Source organism: Ylistrum balloti, unplaced genomic scaffold (genome assembly GCF_031769215.1).
Source record: "Ylistrum balloti isolate Yb309-2 unplaced genomic scaffold, AGI_CSIRO_Ybal_v1 Utg370612, whole genome shotgun sequence".
NCBI lineage: Eukaryota > Metazoa > Mollusca > Bivalvia > Pectinida > Pectinidae > Ylistrum > Ylistrum balloti.
In genome coordinates, this window is record NW_026782376.1 from 1708460 (window position 1) to 1728182 (window position 19723).

Genomic DNA, 19723 nt, shown 5'->3' on the forward strand with positions numbered 1-19723 from the left:
TCAAATCTAGATTGGATGGTGGACTAGTCTCAAAATCAAATAAATTTAAAAGAATATAAGTACATGATTTATTCCCAACCGTTCCAATGTTCGACTGAATTAGAACGAGGCTTCCGATTACGACAATCATCAGGGATTAGGAGCTCGTCCGTGTCTCCAACATGTATTTCTAAGATTGTACAAAACACACACAAGTAAATAACAACTTTCAATACAAATTTAGGATTAGATACAATTGTGCTCAATCATAAATTAGACTGCATCATACAGCTTTTTCTTCCTCCTAGATCTCGTTTGGGAAATACCTGTCCAGGCTGTAACGAAATAATTTGAAACGCCTGCAATATCTATTTTAGATCATGACCTTTGACCCAGCATCCTTAATCCCTGTGGTCATTTCGTTGGCATTGCTCGCCTTGACCGATGGGTTCCCGTTTGGTGAAACAGACACAGATTGCACGAAGATGATACCATCACAATTGACGTCATTACCCCAGAGAGGGCCAGCTCCCTATAACATCACCGTCAGCATGAACATGCACGGGGTTGGAATGGAACTAATAGGTAATTGTAAGATGAACTTTGGTGACATTATCGCCTTGTACAATTCCAGTAGAGCACGAAAACGGTCATCAAAGCGTCGACGTTACTATATTACTATAAATTATATTTAGTTCGGAATTTCGCAATATTTGTCGTGAAAAAAAATTTAACTTTTCATATATTACAGCGCTTTTAATTCAATATTCAGTTTCTGGTAATCATGTGGCTATGTATGACTTGACTTGGGAATTGCTTTACATGATTAAATTTGATCCTCGATAAGTCTCAAATGTTGTTTAATCGACTATTTCTGTCTACATCATTGTTTTAATCGTTGCATTTAGTTAAGCCATTTCTGTGTCTCTTTCATTCATGACGTGGCTATCTATTTTCGTATCAATGTTCGTATCCCGATTTTTCCCCGTTCATGTTGAGATATGGAAAAGAGTCATGCATACATTGTAACATTTGTCTCACTATACGTGAAAATGGTTTTTAATAAATTATCTTTTCTTCAGTCTCTATAAAAGCAACAGGAAAACGCAAAATACGAGGTGTCATGATACAGGCAAGAAGTGCCGAATGTCCACTACCGGGAAAGTCTGTAAGTTCCACGCCTATTGGGAGTTTCACTAATGTAGAAGGAACCAGAACAATGAAGCCTATTAACTGCTTCAAGAAAACCAATGTAAGTACGGAGGTCAGATTTCGAATGCTTTTAGATTATTAGATTTCACTACGTGCACTTTTAAGACACTGTATTCTATAGCCGCATTGCAATGCATATTATTTACATAATTGAAGATAAAGCCTTGACAGGTTTACCTCTTTTACCTTTGCTGTTATAACCAAAACCAAGTTGACTTTTTTCCAAACTCTTACAAATGAATTTCTAATAATGATATCTGCAGAAATGCAAAGAAAAGAACAAAGTATGCCCTTGTTATTATGTATTTTTATAGTGAAAAAAAAACCCCAAGAAAATACCAAAATGTGAAAATAATGATAATCCAAACTCAAATTCAGTAAAAAGAGGTCAAAATATGAACAAAAGAAATTGATTGATTGGATAGAAACATTTCTGATCTTCTATCATACTTGTGAAATGTATATTGAACAAGAAACTTTGAAATATCCTCTATACACGACCGCGGAATGTCAAAACTAAAAAGCCTTATCGGTAACCTTGCTTTCGATCTGGATAAACATGTTTCATTTTTATCACACCTTTTTATTTCCCAAAGAGCGCAATAATCAATCTGAACTGGGGGATCGAGAATAGCATGGAAGCCACGTGGAAAGTTGAAGCACCTGAACAGAGAAAGATCCGATTTTAGTAAGTGATACAGATGAATTGCAATCATGACATATATCATCCACATTATATTTGTAATGATAATTTTAAACAAAAATCATAGATTCATAATGCTTGGATGGAAGGATACGTATGCTTCATATTTCAATAAATTTGGTAGTTCTTATTTAACTGATAATTTCGAAAGAACCTTGAGTACATGTGTATATTCTGAATCTGCGCTACTGTTTGAAGGAATTAAAATCGTGGCATGCAGGTTACGGCAAACCTTGGGTACTAAAAAATCCATCAGCAGTGTCTACAACACGTAATCACAAAGATTGTACAAAATACGGAAACAGTTGTTCCTTTCAATAGAAAAATAGAATTATGTAAAAGAGCGGAGCCAAATAAGGAATTAAACTGTATCATACAACTGTTTCATCCTTCTAGGATTCATCGGTAATGCTAAGGGCTTAGTGTAAGTAATTCTAATATGGCCATGCTTGTCCTAACTCAGAAGAGTATGAAATTTCATTTCGTTTTTACCCCTGGTCCTATAATTTGAATTACCTTATGATTTACAGCGCAACAGTTGTGGATAACGAACAGACATATTGGGTTGGTATCCATTCTGAAACCATTCGTCACATCACTGATACTGCGGAGGACGATGGGATAGCTTGTCAGAGAGAAATTAGTACACACAAACCAGTGTCGCCTGGGTCTTTAACAAATGAAAATGGCGTAAACAAGTTATTTGGAGCCTCGACGCCTGTACTTATCATGTCAACTCTTCTTATCAGTATGATCCTCAAACATACCTGATAAATGACTTTGGGCGCTGAAAATCAACGTTGAAGTTTTATTGAATTGTCTCGGATGATTAATGTGCTGTAATTCGCCGGATGTGAGCAAAGCTAGTGCATGTCGGGAAGTTATTACCGATTGTTTATAGATTTCGCTTCCAACATTCCAGCACGCGATTTTCTTGGTCTTGATCGTCTTAAATAAGTGCAGGAAATATTAAATATTGTCGTTTGAAAATTTCTGTAATATTTACAGGAATCGAATATGCCTTCATCGACTCTGTGATCTTCGATCAATTTATTTCTTTTACCGCGATACTGTTTGTAGTATTTCGTATACAACTGTTGATGTCCGAGCACATTATTGTTTCAAGTTTGGTGAAAAAGGAAATATAAATTTTGATAGAGTATATCATTTGTGATTGCTTTACTATTTATAACAAAAAGTCTGAGGAGTTCTCGATTCTAAATCAATCATTCGTAGTATTTCTAGCTTTAATATAATCATTACACATTGTAAGGTCACCAGGGATAGACCAGGAAAAGGGTCCCTATGATTGTTCTTAAATTCCACTGAAAATCCCACCACGATAAACCTATTTAGATACATAATTGATGTATTCCTGCCCTCCAATTCTGTTATTATAAATGTTCTGAATTCTTTAATAGAAAGAGTTCCATTATTCTTTTCACTTTTGAGTTTTCCATTGATGTGTATACAAGAACTGTATTGAAACATACGGGTGTAATGTAACTGTGTTAATAAATGTTTGTAAATAAATCCAGAAATAATATTGGTGTTGTTTTGATTACATCACATTTCAAAAAACTTTTATGACAAAAATGTTATTTGGTCTGCGATTCTAAAATCCGCTGATATTGGTCGGATACATTTTTTGATCGATTTATGTAATGAAGATGAAATTACAAAATTATTTGACGCAGTTATGCCCATTGGCAGGATTCATCCACCTCTTTGATTACATTTGCTATTGTTTGAAATGCAAAATGTTTGTTCTCTGTTCGAGAAATAAAAATCAAGATTCTCTATGGATTTTTTGTTGTACAATAATCGTTTCGTTGATTTTTATCGAAATGTTTTTTACTTTTTCACTCAAACAAGTGGGATTAGACACAAGTTACAACAACTGGGAGACGAATTCTCCCAAAACCTACACTATTTTTAAATTTGAAATATCAAAGAGGTATGGCGGAACTGCGAAGGCACATCTATTTCAATTCAATGTAATTTGATTTTACTCAAAGTGCCTTACGGTACATACATACATACATACATACATTTTGGAGAGTGATTTTTCAAACATAGATAAATGATCGTGTATAAGAACCAGCATAAGCATGCGATGCAAGAGAGATTTAACAAACATGCACATACTGATAGAGACGCAATCAATCCATCAATCCACCCATCCACCCCTCCATCAATTCATTCATTTATGCAACCAACCAATGTGTTCCTTTCTTTTCTCAAACGTAAAATGGATATATTTTCCAAGATTATTTAGTTCCTTCACATTATTTATACATAATAATTGCACAAGTTTGATTAGAGATTCGGTGACTGAATTTCTCCCAGGAACAAACCGATCGTGTTTGGGCACTGCTCTGATAAGTAACCATTATATCTGATACATGGTTTTATATCTTTATTTAACGAGTAATTAATCTTCAACCTTTTCCTTTTCATTTCATGTTTTGTCAGTTCAGATCACGAACAACTTCTTTCAATTATATCAAACGCTTTTGTGTAGTCTAAAGCAACAATGTAATCTTGTTTTACTTTCAGTGTTTTGTTAATAAGTGTCTGTAATGTAAACTTGGCGTCTATAGAAGAAAACCAAGGTTTGAATGCAAATTAACATCAGTTATAATATGTTCAATATCCATTTTAAGTAGCCTCTGATTTAAAACTCCAGTAAATAATTTACCTAAACAGCTTAGCAAATAAATACCTCTGTAGTTGTTAGGGGCATCAATAACTCCCAAGCTTCAGGAAAATACCCAGATTGTAAGATATTATTGAATATCTTAGTCATATAAGATAACACTACATTTCTAAAGCCTAGAAATATTTCATTCAGAATTTTATCTCCACCACAGCTTTTGTTTCTCTTTAATTTCCTGGTTGCAACTACAATTTCTTCCTCTGCTATAATTTTGTGTAACTCTTCATAAACTATATTACAGTTTACATTTTGCCATTTTCAATACTTTCAGATTGTCCAATATTAAGAGTTTGAAAGTGGGTAAAGAAGTCATCCAAACCAACACACATCAACAGGAATTTTCCTTTTATCAAAATATCTCCAGAACTATTTTGGATTATTTCGTCGGACTAACTCCATCATGTCACATTCATATCTCTGATATTTCCTCTCTGTCAGAACCCTGTGATTAGCAGGTTATTTATCACTGTAAAAGACTGACAGAGCAAGTTTGTATTATCGATGCCTATTTCTACACTCATTTGTAAACCACGGTTTGTCTCCTTTGAAGAGATTAATTTTCTTTTGGTTAGGTACCCCACATGTCTGTACCTGTCTTACTTCACAATAAGGCATAACAACGATGTTCACCAAACCACAAAAGTCGTCTATCATCTTATCAACGTTACATTGTGTTTTTGCGTTTATATTGAAGCTCGTCCTAAAACGGTTGCGTTTTCTATTAGCTTCGTTTGAACCATATCGCTGTTTTCATCTTTTCATCTGACAAATAGCATGTGCATCTTCACTTGTGTTTTAATCATTTTCACAGCTTCAATATTTTGTTTTGCTCAAACACAAAGGAGTATGATCAGATACAGTTGTAAAATGACCAACAGAAAATTCACATATTTTCAATAAATTACAGGGTTTTTCTAAAACATAATAAATTACACTAGATCTGTTGTGGCTACAAAAAGTGATACCCCCCTTTCTATCGCCAGCCTATCCTACCGAAACTGTTGACATACGTATCAGTGTTCCTACGTGTGGTTATTTCTTTGTCTTAACTGTGATTCAAAGTGTCAATTATTTTCAACACCGAACCACTAAGACTATCATCAACAATAACTTACAGCCTGCGCGAGAGTTTGAATCGCCAGTAACATAAACCTCACCTTTATCTTTATATTGGCAGAGCAGTTCCTCCAATATCAAGAACAGGTCGATGTTGTTTTCTTTTTGATAGAATACACTATTCTGTGGAGGAAAATTACAAAGTACAAAAAATATATTGACATTTTGTTTTGAATTTTTTAACATAAGAATACTGTTATGAATTTGGTAATCAATTAATTAAGCACTACTACTATTAGTAAATAGCCATACCTCCATCCCTAGTTTACCTATCAAAAGCATCCGCCGCTTCAATCCAACATTCTGTTTTCCTGGCGATATTACTATTAAAGCTCGGAAATGTACAAGAAAAGGCAAAACAACGGATTAATCCAGTGGTAAGATTATTCCTTGATATGGGACATTTTAAAATCCTGAAGGCACATGCACATTGAATATTGAAATGACTTTCTACCACAACTCCTACACCAGGATGACTCTATGTCACTAGCACTATATCAAGAGAAAAGGTCGGGTTGTGGTCAGTAATTGCCGCAATGCATAACTGGTACATGGTGATCAATACATTTTGTAATCATTTTAAATTACACTTTTAAACGGTTTAACCGAGTGTAATGAAAATGATCACTTTCACGTTGATACAAACAAGTTTCTTTCTACAAAAAAACATACTTTTATCTTTACTCTTGTAGAATTTATAACTGATTGGAAATGTTTTAAAAAATCACACGATATGGTCAATGTGACGTCCTGTCCGCGAAATGACAACGTTGAGCCTTTTCTTAAAATTGATGATTGCCTCTTTTCAACCGAAACTCCAATTGCAGTCTTGAGATGTTGCAGGCTTTCAGGCCTGGGATTGTACACTTTTAAACATGTTTAAATACCGTCCACTGGTAACCGATGCCGTTTCACCTTCTTATTCAAAGAAAAATGGTCCAATCACTCCGACCGACCGAGTACACACCTGGCTGTCACTTTGTCATCTTGCAGCAACTTTCCAGCAGTCTGGTTTTTCTTTTTCCCCATACACAGTAATTCTGCTTGTTGTTAAGTTGTGAATTTTAATGAAAGTGAGATTCATCTGAAAACCATACGCTATCGGTGATATCCGTGTTGTTAGTCATCCAATGAGTCGTTGTAGTCTTTGTGTAACATCTGTATCCTTCAAATGTATCACCAGCACTTTGTATGGAAACAGCTTCACGTAAACTACAACATTATATAAACACTTTCATAGCTGGAGCCTCAATTAGCAGGTCCCGTATTTTCAATGTCACCTAGCACTTTTCTAACTGACCTACTGGGGTCTCCGATGTCATTTTCTGAACAACCTCAATGTTCTCTGCACACCTGATAGTCCGTGGACGTCCTTGGTTCTTGTGTCTTTTGTCTTCCACAGATCCTGTCTGCTGGAATTTCTTTACTAATCTGTGTATTTGTTGCTTTGATAGTTTTGCATGTGAATGGTACTTCTTTTACATAGTACGAATCACTGCTGCTGGCGAATGGCCTTCAAAATGAAGTTGCACTATTTCTCCAGCTTTTTGATTTTCTGACCACATTTTGAAAAAAATTGCAATCAGAAAACATTATATAGATGACGTCATAGATGATTTAGATCATTTAGAGGAAGATCCGAGGTCTGTGACTTGACGCTCCCTACTCGGGTCTCTTTGTGTACCTGGGGAACCTAAGATCACGGATCATTAAGATGAAGATCTGAGGTCTGTAGTACCAAGATCTGAGGTCTGTAGATCTGAGGTCTGTAGATCTGAGGTCTGTAGTACCAAGATCTGAGGTCTGTAGATCTGAGGTCTGTAGATCTGAGGTCTGTAGTACCAAGATCTGAGGTCTGTAGATCTGAGGTCTGTAGTACCAAGATCTGAGGTCTGTAGATCTGAGGTCTGTAGTACTAAGATCTGAGGTCTGTAGATCTGAGGTCTGTAGATCTGAGGTCTGTAGTACCAAGATCTGAGGTCTGTAGATCTGAGGTCTGTAGATCTGAGGTCTGTAGTACTAAGATCTGAGGTCTGTAGATCTGAGGTCTGTAATACTAAGATCTGAGGTCTGTAGTACCAAGATCTGAGGTCTGTAGTACCAAGATCTGAGGTCTGTAGATCTGAGGTCTGTAGATCAGAGGTCTGTAGTACCAAGATCTGAGGTCTGTAGATCTGAGGTCTGTAGATCTGAGGTCTGTAGTACCAAGATCTGAGGTCTGTAGATCTGAGGTCTGTAGATCAGAGGTCTGTAGTACCAAGATCTGAGGTCTGTAGTACTAAGATCTGAGGTCTGTAGATCTGAGGTCTGTAGATCTGAGGTCTGTAGTACTAAGATCTGAGGTCTGTAGTACCAAGATCTGAGGTCTGTAGTACCAAGATCTGAGGTCTGTAGATCTGAGGTCTGTAGTACCAAGATCTGAGGTCTGTAGTACCAAGATCTAAGGTCTGTAGATCTGAGGTCTGTAGTACCAAGATCTGAGGTCTGTAGTACCAAGATCCGAGGTCTGTAGCTAGATGCTCCCTACACGGGTCTCTTTGTGTACCTGGGGAACTTTTAGATCACGGGTCATTTAAGTAACATGTAATGGTCATCTTGCATGTTGTTCAGTAAGACCGGCATCCGTTGGATAAGGAGACTAAGTTTAAATTTTATGCTGGACGTTCATTGGGAAATTTACACAACTTACAGTTGTGAAAATATGCGAGGTTACTTGTCTAGCTTCAGTATAATGGGTTTTTTCTTGGTTGCGGATTTAAATCTACAACAGCATCCTTTAGTAATTACTCTGGAAGTTATTTTAATTAATTAAATTGGAATACATTCCTAAAAACCTATACTTTGTATAGTACAGTGTAAGAAATACAAATATTTTGATTTGTTTGTCTCCCAGTATGGAGAGAGCATCGAACTAAGCACCTCGGATCTTCACCTAAGGGACAGTGGGTCATCGCTCTAACAGAATGAGATATCCTTGACTGCATTAATCTACGTAGATACTTATAGAATTGAAAATTACAATCAAATTTTAGTTTCAAGAGACAAAAATCTACATTTCAATTCAAATTTAGGATGGGAATTAGAAGAGCTACATAATACATCTGTGTCGGCCTTACTACAGAGAACGACTTGTAAAGGATCAAATGATGAAAGAGATATTTTGATGTCTAGAACCCGCATTAGAAATTTAAAATCGTTGAAAATTAAGAATTAAAAATCAAGGTTTTATGGGGGTATATAAATAAATATACTTCAATAACAAAATGGATAGCTGACGTCACACTGTTGACGTCACACTGCACAACAGTGAACATTATACGACACCTCTTGTATTATGTTTGAATGTATCTGCCCGAATCTGTAACAGGATTTGCACAGGTAAACTTAGTTTGACCTAAGGTGACCGCCTGAACTACAACGTTTCCTTTAAAGCCAGCAGTCTATCTCCCAGTGAAAATAGACGTCTTCGTAAAGGGTGTGTCTCATTAATATCTGGAACATATTTCTCTTTGTTTCTCTCTAACACCTTTACTATGACCACAGGCAAAGCCCGCACGACCTTTTCCAACTGTTAAGAAGAGGACTACACAAGGCTTCTGTCTAAGCGTTACTTTACTATGATATTAACAAACTCTGACCTAGGATGAGGTGTAAGTCACTGAACATATAAACATTATTTTCATCAACATCACGACAGTCATACCCACTGGCTATAGAAAATAGATTATTAGTCCATCCCATACTAAATACAAATGACTTTATGGTAAAGCCTATTTTCTATGGTCCACAAATATTCGGGAGTTTTACTGGCACGTAGTAATAAGCTGAAAGTTAAGGAATTGCATCCTCTGTAGTCGGGAACTCCCGGTAATCAAGGTGAGCAGTATTAAGCTTGTTAATGAACATCTTATGCAAAATATAAGTGATATTATACTTAGATAGAAATACTGTTGTTGTCGTCGTCGTTGTTTTCGTCGTCGTTCTTGTTGTCGTAGTCGTTGATGCTGTTCCATCACAAGAAGTTTGTCCTCTTTACGCATCATTTGCGTAAAGTTCTGCTCATTCTACTGTTTGTAAACTGTTTTATTAACGGCATTCTGCTTTGGTATTTTTTCAAATTTTACCATTTGATTTCATCAAAGTGTGTTAATTAGACTTAAATTTTAAGAATTGTTTTTACTATAACTAGTTTTTGGTATCAATCGCGATGACCCTGTCATCAAACGACAAAAACTGTTTTAAGAACACACTTAACGTAAAGAAATTATTTCTAAAGTGTGTAAATTTTAAAGTTATCAAAACAAAATTGGTAAGACGCGAAAATAACCTTAATCTGCTATCTGAAACAAACAATGTACATAAATTTGTTGGAAATATGAGTAATGAAAAGATAAACATGCCTTTGGTAGACAAACTAAAAACTTCGGAGTGATTTTGTTTTTTTTTAATTATATCATTATATAATCACATTGCTTACTTCTGTACTGAATTTTCTTGTTTTTCATAGGTGAGACTTAGGTGAAACGCAACCTTTCAAAATAAGACTATATGAAGCATCTTTCCGTGCGTTTCAGCAAATGTTTATGTATATCCTCGTAATCCTCATGTAACAAGTTGTGTTTATAAAAAAGAATCATCTATCAGAATAAAGAAATAAATCTTCTTGGTTCATTTTATTTCGTAAAACATTCTAAATAATCACATTTCAAAACTGCTATCTACGTGTTTGAAAGTGTCATTTTTTGAGATTTTCTGGGTTTTTTTCCGAATCCTATCCTGATGCCGAGGTTTTTTCCATGATTTTACAGATGAAATCTAAGGGTATGGTCAGTATATTGTTCGTGCTCCTATCTGTATTTGACGCAGCTCTGACCATACCGTATCCATTTTCCCCAAAGAACTTCAAACTTGAGGTTTTTGTAGTAAAACCAATGTTTATGATATAATACTCACCACCATATAGACAATAGCGTATTTCCACCGGCAGCCCATAATTTACATAACAAAGAAAATAAATATCCCGTGAGAGGACCCTTAATGCTTGGTACGAACGCACCGCGCATGACCCAAAACCTCACTTCCGCACCCAAACAAATTGGATGAGAAGACAAGGGGAGGAGGGAGGGACCTCCAATATATGGTGGTGAGTATTATATCATAAACATTGGTTTTACTACAAAAACCTCAAGTTTATTTCAATAATACCTCACCACCATATAGACAATAGCGAATTTGTCTTACCGTAGAGGAGTCTTCGCAGACAATCACTAATCGTAGCAAAAAACAGCATTAAAAACCCATAAGGGTAAAGGATATTAACAATTAAAACTCTAAAAATCCTTCTGAGCCGCAAGGTAGCCTTCCTAAGAATTGACTGGGGGACATGAGACTGTCTGAGCAGTGACAAGAGGACCCAGAGAGTACAACCCATCTGCATGGGCGGAAAGCGACCGAAGATAAAAATCCGCAAAGGTGTTACGGCCTCGCCAGAAGGCTGACGCCATGATATCCTCGAATGAGGCACCATTGAAAAGGGCCCAAGATGCTGAAAGAGCTCTAACCTCATGTGCCCTCACTCTAACCCTGTCAGAAGTGTCAGCACTAGACCCCTCATAAGCAGTCCTGATGGTGTCACAAATCCACCTGGAAATAGTCTGAGCAGAGATATCAGTCTGCCTTGATTTAATGGGCAAGAACAGACGGGATCTAGACTCCCGCCGCCCCCCCTTGGTTTTATCGAGATAAAACCTCAAAGCCCTACAAGGACAGAGTAACGAATTCTGATTCTCAGCACCAGAGACCTCCTTTAAGGCAGGAATCTTGATAGGCTCTGGTGAAAAATTAGGAACCTGATTCTTTGCCAAAAAAGAAGGATCAGTAAGAAGGGTAACCGAGGAATAGTCCCGAGACCACCTGAGACAAGAAGAAGAAGAGGATAGAGCATGGATTTCACTTCTCCGTCTCCCAGAAGCCAACGCTATCAAAAAAACTGTCTTCCAAGAGAGAAACTTGGAAGGAGCAGAAGCCAAGGGCTCATAAGGAGGCTTAGTAAGAGAATCTAAGACCAAAGCCAAATCCCACTGTGGCATCAGCAGTCTAACCCGAGGCTTCTCCAAAGAGAAGGATCTGAGAAGATTGGACAAGGAGGAACAATTTCCAATATCTGAACGCCCTCGGTAGGAAAAAACATTGGCAATGGCAGAACGATAGCCACGTATAGTGCCTGGAGTTAATTTCTTAACCTTAAAAAGATAAAGGAAAAACTCAGCTATCGATTGAATAGAGGAACAGAGTGGATCAATCTTCCTGCTGTGACACCAATCACAGAAGGCTGACCATCTTGATTGGTAGACGGCAGATGAGGAAGATCGTATTGATCTGGTGATGCAATCTGTAACCTCTTCAGAAAAGCCTGCCTGGAGGAGGGAGACCGAGATAGCCTCCACGCGTGAAGGTGGAGGCGCTCTGGGTTCCGATGGAACTGTCTGGATTTGGGTTGACTGAGAAGATTCCATTTGGGAGGGATAGCCAATGGAAGGTCTATCAATAAGTCCAGCAGAGCAGGAAACCAGGGCTGTCTGGGCCACAGAGGTGCTATCAGAAGAACTGAGCAGTCGTGCTCCCTGACCTTCTGCAGCACTCTGCCCAACAGATTGAAGGGAGGAAAAGCATAGGCCAGAAGACCGTCCCAGCTTAGGGACAGAGCATCTACTGCCCATGCCATAGGATCTGGGACAGGCGACACAAACGTCTGAATTTGAAAATTCAGAGCTGTGGCAAACAGATCCACTAGGGGGGTCTCCCACACCATACAGATGGCTCTGAAAACTGACCTGTCCAAAGTCCATTCTGTGATAATTGGACTCCGAGACCTGGAGAGGGTGTCTGCTAACACATTGAGATGACCTGGAAGATGTCTCACTGTTAGGGAAAGCCCCATGGAACGACACAGGAGCAGGACCTGACAAGCGAGAGCACAAAGTTTGTGAGACCTTGTCCCTCCCTGATTCTCCAGATAAGCTACTACTGTGGCATTGTCTGTAGCCAGGCAGATGGACTGATCCTGAAGCAACAGACGCAGAGACTGAATAGCCAGCAGAACTGCCCTCATCTCCAGCACATTGATATGCTCCTGGAGTTGATCTCCCTGCCAGACACCCGAACGACAATGACCGTCGAGGTAGGCCCCCCAACCCGTCATAGATGCGTCCGTATACAGGGTAGCTGTAGGGGATGATCTCCGAAGAGAGACGCCCTTCAGGACATTGCTCTCCAATGCCCACCACATAGCCGACGCCTTCACTGAATTGTCCAAGGAAATGTGAACCTCCCACTGATGAGAGGCCGGTTTCCATTTGGACAGTAGGTACATCTGAAGAGGTCGAATATGGAGCCGACCCAGAGGGACAACATCCGAAAGGGAGTTGAGAAATCCGAGAAGCCTCAGAAACCACCTGACCTGAATAGAGTCCAAACTGTTGAGCAGAAGAACCAATTCCTTGGCTTTCTGGAACTTGGACGGAGGTGGAAGAACGAGGCCGAGATCCGTAAGGAAACGGTTTCCCAGAAACACAAAGTCCTGTGAGGGGAAAACCTCGGATTTCTCTCGAGAAGGGATAAAGCCCAGGCGAAGAAGGGTAGTCAAGACTGACCTGGTGCTGCGACTCAAAGACTCTGGATCTAGATGCAGCATCAGGGAGTCGTCGAAATAAATATGGATATCTACTCCGCGACTGTGTAAATAGCCCACAACCACCTGAAGCAGCTTGGTAAAGACCAAGGGGGCTGTGGTAAGACCAAAGGGCATGGCCCTGAACTGGAACACTCTGCCCTGGGATGTAAATCTCAGGAATTTCCTGGCCGATTTCTTTATCGGAATGTGGAAATAAGCGTCCTTGAGGTCTATAGAGGTTGCCCACATGCCTGGTGCAACTGACGCCAGAATGCCTCGAGGAGTCTCCATTTTGAAATGTGGAGAGTCCACATACTTGTTGAAGGCACTGAGGTCTATGATTGGACGCCAGGCCCCGGATTTCTTCTTGACAAGAAACATACGGGAGTAAAAGCCTGGTGTCCAGAGAGACCTCGGGAGCTCCTCTATGGCACCCTTTGCCAACATGCAGTCGACCTCGTCTAGGAGGGCCTGAGCCTTTCCTGCATCGCCGGGAGGGGGAAAGAAAACAGGATCTGCCGATAGAGGGGGATCCTTCAGAAGGGGGATACCCAGACCCTCGGACACCACCGAAATTGCCCACTTGTCCTCGGTAAGCTGCTGCCAATCGGGCAGAAAATGAGAAAGGCGACCCCCAACGGGAAGATCTGGCCTTGGGAGCTCGAGACCTTCCCATGGATCGTCCATACGACAGGACAAGGGGCAGGGTGGAACCGAGGGACTGAAAGAGTCAGGAACTCTGCCCCTTCTTACCTGCATTCTGCTTGCCTCCCCTTCCTCCCTTGTGACCCCGACCACCCCGTCCCCGAGAAGAGTGCCCCCCTCGAGAAGTCGAGGTAACAGACGACTGAGCCTGAGGCTGAGCCGTCTTAGGGCCCTTCTTAGGCTTGCCTGGGCGCTGCACCCGTCCAGGCTTAGGCTTAGCCCTAAGTTTCTCCAACCGAGCTGAAGCTGACTTGTCATTGTTGACTCTGTCCATGACAGAGGAGAGAACCCCTCCAAACATTTCAGAGCCTGACAGGGGAGCAGTCATGAGATCCGATATAAAAGGCTCTCCAATAGTTAGTCTTGGCTTCAAGACTGAAGCACGACGAGCCAGAATGAAATCAGTCAAAACTGCCAGAATGAGCGCAGTCCCATCCATGTGGGCCCGGTTCATAGCCTTGCTGAGTTCAGCCAAGAGCTTAGTCTTGTCAGGTAGGCTCTCCTCCGAACGAGAAGAAGCTACAAACAAAGCAGAGGAAAAAGAATCTGCATAAGCCAGCACGTGAATGGCAAGGCGAAGCAGTCTTTCTATTCGACTATGCTCTTTGGGAGACAAATGAATCATGTCATTTGATCTTCCAGGCCAGCAGTGGTCCAAAAGAAGGTCCACCTTAGCTGGATTAGATTCTATTGAGGGGTCGTGAACTGCATATCGAGAAGGATTGAACCCCTCAATATCATTCACCCCCAAAAGCAAACCGGAAAGATCCTGCTTCCTATTAGCAGAACCTTTGGCTTGAAGAACCTTCTGAATCTGGGCCAATGCTGAGGAAACCATAGTACCCTCCGCCAATGACCTACCTGATGCCCTAACCTCAGGCTCTGAGGGAAGAAAGGCACTTAAAGTAGAAGTCCTCTCTGGAAGACCCGAAGCCGAGGGAGGAGGGCAAAACTCCACGCCGAGGAGTGACGCAACCTCCAAACGCAGGCTGCGGAAGGAATCCAGATTCCTTTCAGCCTGGGAGACTGCAAGGACTGACTCGGTGCCAGGAGAGTCCACCTCGGAGTCTGAAGACTCCTGACAGGAACCCTCAACTTGGACTGCTGGGAGCCAAGAGCGGGTCTCCGATTCAACATCAGACCCAGCATCCAGTGACAGAGTGTCCCCATCATCAGGTAAGGCCTGCTGACCCACAACCTCAGCCTCTGACTCCTCACAATCCATGTCCTCAGACTCATCATGATCAGACTGAGGGCACTGGCCTAAACTGGAGACAGACCTAGTCACAGACTGGTCCGGAGTCTCCAATCTTCTAACCTTAGAGGTAGAAGAAAGGCCAGCACTAAGATTAGCAAAGTTGACCTTACGCTTAGACCTATGGGAAAGCGAGGTCTTATGGGTGTCAGCCGAAATCTTTGAGGGACGGTTAAGCCTCTTAGATTTGTGTTGGCGAGAGCGAGAAGGGGGGGGACCCGACTCAACACCAGGCTGGTGACAGAAGGCTGAGGTACCCCAAGGTTGGCCTGGGTAACCAAAAGGGGTCTGACCATACCCAGAGTATGGAAATCCCAAAGGCTGGGAAGGGCCCCAGCATTGGCCATAGCCAGAATACTGGGGGGAGGCAACATACCGGAACCCACAGGACCGGGAAATGAACTGCTCCCTACTGGAGACATGCCTGTCAAGTATGGCCGATAATGGCCAACACTGTCAGGAGACTGCATATAACCACCAAACCTGGGTGCAGACTGAGGAAAGGGGTAAGGTGGGGGGTGCACAGGCGCTCCCAAGAACCCCACTGAGCCAGGAGCTCGAACTGGTGGAGGACCAGATCGAGGTAAGGAAGACTGAGGAACCGAAGGGTGCAATACCCTGGACCCAAACCCAGATAGTGGGTAGTCAACCCCAACACCAGGAAGTGAAACCGAGTCACTCCCTGCTCCCAGTGCAGCCTCTCCAGTAACACCGTCATAACTGGCATTGCCAGCCGGCCAACTGTCAGTGGGTACACCGGCACCCCTCAATGGGGCCCGGGTCGCATGACTGGCCTGTTCGGTAGCCATTCCGCTAACGGAAATGGTACCCGGACACTCGCTCCCTTCGACCTCCACGGAAATTCCCGGGTGAGTGCCCTTCTGGAGCACGATAGGAAACCCTAAGGACCCTACCGTCCCAGAAATATGATCGTGAGTAGGCTCCTCTGTAGCCAAAGAGGACCTACCACTAGGAAGCAAAATTACTTCCCCCTCCGGGGGTAAAATGGCCTCACTGCCAGGTGGAAGGCTGACTACAGCTCCACTCTGTGCTTTTGGACGCTTACTGTCTGCCCCAGCCTTAATACCCTTTTTTCGGGTGACAGACTTATGGGATAGTACCTTGTCCCACAAAGTGTGTGGCCAAGCCAAACACACGGAACAAGGTCTATCCCGGGAGCAGTCTCGACAGGAAAGACAGAGGTCATGGTCATCCCCATCGAGGATGACATGGCCGCAATCTCCCTGACGAGTTTTAGAAGCACTCTGCCCCTTCTTACCTGTCATACTGCTCGGCGGGCAGCGACCAGCAACGCACGAGAAAAAGAAATATCGAGTGAAAAAACCGAATAGTTGACAGAAGTAAATGGTAACAAAACAAACAGTAGGAGACACCGAGAGGGCCTTCTACACAGCGGTATCGTAGCGTAAAACAGTCCACGTGTGCGGTAACCAACCAACACAGAAAGGCCGAAAACGGCAAAAACAGGGACTGACAACACAAACCACGAAGAAAGACCTGTCAACAATAAATGTAAGAACCAAATACAGATACTGTACAACACAAATAACACGTAAAACACTAAGAAATGCCTGAAAACCGTAGAAGAAATGTCGCTCCTCAGTCGGTGATGGCTGCCATAAGCGGAAGTGAGGTTTTGGGTCATGCGCGGTGCGTTCGTACCAAGCATTAAGGGTCCTCTCACGGGATATTTATTTTCTTTGTTATGTAAATTATGGGCTGCCGGTGGAAATACGCTATTGTCTATATGGTGGTGAGGTATTATTGAAATAAACAAGAATGCCAAGACATGTTCCCGGAGGCATTAGGTGTACATTCACAGCTATCGAAACCGCCATACGAGATCCAGACATCAGACACCATTTACGATGGTGTTTCACACGAGCAGGGTAGGTACAGACAGTTTATAATTACAATATAAGTCCATCAACCAGACAATATCTCCAACAAGGCTGACGATTTTAACCGTCGGGATGTCAATCATGGGCGAGTGTGGAGCAAGGGAGGTAACCAATGAAATATGGGATGGTGTTTTCATTTCTCCTTTATATTACAAAAATGTACAATAGTATACATGAAATGTATCAATCCAATTAACTTTTTTAAAGATGAAGAAAAAAAAATGGAATTAAGGGATAATACCAAAAAATGTCTTCATCCTTCTCTAATTTAGAAGTGTCCATAAAATACGAAAGGCTTTGTTATATCATACTATTTTGTTAATTAGCGTTCAATTCGCGTAAGATGAATATGGGTTGCATGTGAGTGATTTTGTAGTAAATGTGTGTCTTTATTTAGTTTTGTGCTGTGAATTCCATTCATACATTTTAATAATTCAATAGCATTCATTGGTTTTCATTTCGACCACATCTAGTTTTTCCCAATCACCTACCAGGTTTCAATACTTCTGGCAACAAGCATCACTGACAAGTCCTACAAGGACGAAACAGCCCTATTACACAACTGAATGAATTATTTGGCAACAATTTTATCTAATTCTACATCTTTATATAAAGGTGAAAGTTCTAATTGATTTTTCGGTTTTTGACAATTCGCCTAGTAGATGTTTCTTAATATTTTTTTCCACTTCAGTGACCCTAAAATCGACGGGTAAGTATAAAATCAACGCCTTCTTCTTACAAGCACGTGTGGCGGACTGCTCGGCTACTGACCGCGATGTCCCTATCGGCTATTTTGAGAAGGAATTTGGCCACGATGACGTTGAACTCGTCCACTGCGCAGGAAGACATGATGTGAGTTGCTAACACTGCTTTAACAAAAATAACTCAGTCGATTTGATTTTATTCTTTTTTGCAGAGCTTTGCAGTGGAAGCTTAAGTTTCCCCCGGCATTACATTTTGAGGAACTGGTATGACGACAGAACGTACTGTTACATGAAAACGTTGAATTTTCCTACATTGTTGATACAATAGACACCTAACATACACATATTGGATATTATGGTATTAATTTACATTTTGTTCCCAATTTGTAATACATTTTGTAACTTCTCACTATGAATCAGGGCCTGGGATATCCTGATGCTCAAACTGGAAGTCAATTTTCTTAAATTCTGCAGTAGATGACATCCGGGAACTAAACATCCTGTGTTACATCTATCTAACGAACCCTGTGTGTTTCAGAGCGCTGTTGTCAGTCGTAAATGGAACCTGAATAAGGAAAATGTTGTTGTAAGGTGGTACAAACCAAAAAACGAAACCAGGAAACTATTCTTTAGGTAAGTATAGCACTTTATAGAGAATATGTCTAAACAAAACAAACGGAAGTCCGGGAAACAATTCATTTACAAAATGAGGCGTTGGGTGAACATTATAAGTTCATCATGAGCTGGGTTAAAGTATTTCGAAAGAAAGATGCATACTTCAATTTGATCTACAATTGTTTAGCTTTGAGATAAGAACAGATTATTAATTAACTAATAATTAAAAATATAAAAAAAGTGTTTCTCATTTAATAAAATTACAAAGGATGATCCAAATTTCAATTTTATTTTTGCACTTTTATATAAAAAGATCGACTGGTTTGAAGTTCATGTATTCGTCAAATACTCAAGAGTCTGAGTTGATACACACTGATTTTATTTGTATTTAAGTAATATACCCAGCACTGAATCTATAAATTTTAAAATGAGTGATTTTTCTGTTCACAGAGCCACCGTCATTGCTAATGTAGATCTATTCTGGATGGAGAATTTCTCTGATAGTATTCGGTCGCTAGGCAACAATAAAGCCGGACAAGTGTGTCCGGTAAGACTGATGGCACACTCAGGGGGCGACAAATCCGATCCACGACAATGGTTGCTGATATTCGCCGTGTTTGCTTACAGAATATTATATTTATGAAGTTTCATCCCTTTTTCATAGTCATATGATTTAGATAGTGGACATGGCGATACAAAAACATTCCAGGTGGAAAAGATCGGCGTCATGTCCTCTTGAGGCAAATTGATAGCTTGACCTCCTGTATTTACTAGGTTCCATAACGTTCACTCTGCCTTACTGTTGAGAAGTTGAGAAAATATTTTATAAAGAAACTATGTAGAATAACACTGAACGCTGTATAGTATTATGGATTAAAATTTTAAGTGGTTACAAAAAAAAATCAATAAAAATCAACAAATTGCCTACATCTTTTCACATGTGATCAGTGATGGAGGGTCGATGTGTTATCGTACTATGGACTGTGAACTTATCTATTTCTTAAAGAAAAAATCATTTCAATCATTCATGTGGAATTAAAAACACAAGAAAATCTAAGATCATTTATAGATAAACTTAACAAACAATCATGATAATTGTTTCAGTCATTTCATTCTAAGTT

General features: G+C 40.5%; 2 protein-coding genes across 2 annotated transcripts; both read left to right on the forward strand.

Moving 5' to 3' along the window:
* The first annotated feature begins 359 nt into the window (after positions 1-359).
* On the forward strand, positions 360-2665 carry LOC132556978 (putative defense protein 1). The gene is made up of 4 exons (XM_060221442.1): positions 360-564; positions 1062-1231; positions 1788-1879; positions 2425-2665. Exons 1-4 carry the CDS (start codon positions 360-362, stop codon positions 2663-2665), a joined length of 708 nt encoding a protein of 235 aa, XP_060077425.1.
* Positions 2666-10537: 7872 nt separating this feature from the next.
* On the forward strand, positions 10538-19245 carry LOC132556979 (putative defense protein). Its single transcript, XM_060221443.1, has 5 exons — positions 10538-10632; positions 17153-17271; positions 17975-18135; positions 18526-18620; positions 19053-19245. Exons 1-5 carry the CDS (start codon positions 10538-10540, stop codon positions 19243-19245), a joined length of 663 nt encoding a protein of 220 aa, XP_060077426.1.
* Positions 19246-19723: the final 478 nt, after the last annotated feature.

Bases quoted from the DNA above. Each gene is read 5' to 3' on its own strand.
- LOC132556979 (XM_060221443.1), top strand. From the start codon at position 10,538: ATGAAATCTAAGGGTATGGTCAGTATATTGTTCGTGCTCCTATCTGTA. The intron at 10,633-17,152 runs CAAACTTGAGGT...GTATTATTGAAA, and splicing joins CCATTTTCCCCAAAGAACTT to TAAACAAGAATGCCAAGACA. The intron at 18,136-18,525 runs GTGAGTTGCTAA...TGTGTGTTTCAG, and splicing joins ACTGCGCAGGAAGACATGAT to AGCGCTGTTGTCAGTCGTAA.
- LOC132556978 (XM_060221442.1), top strand. From the start codon at position 360: ATGACCTTTGACCCAGCATCCTTAATCCCTGTGGTCATTTCGTTGGCA. The intron at 565-1,061 runs GTAATTGTAAGA...TCTTTTCTTCAG, and splicing joins GGTTGGAATGGAACTAATAG to TCTCTATAAAAGCAACAGGA. The intron at 1,880-2,424 runs GTAAGTGATACA...TATGATTTACAG, and splicing joins CAGAGAAAGATCCGATTTTA to CGCAACAGTTGTGGATAACG.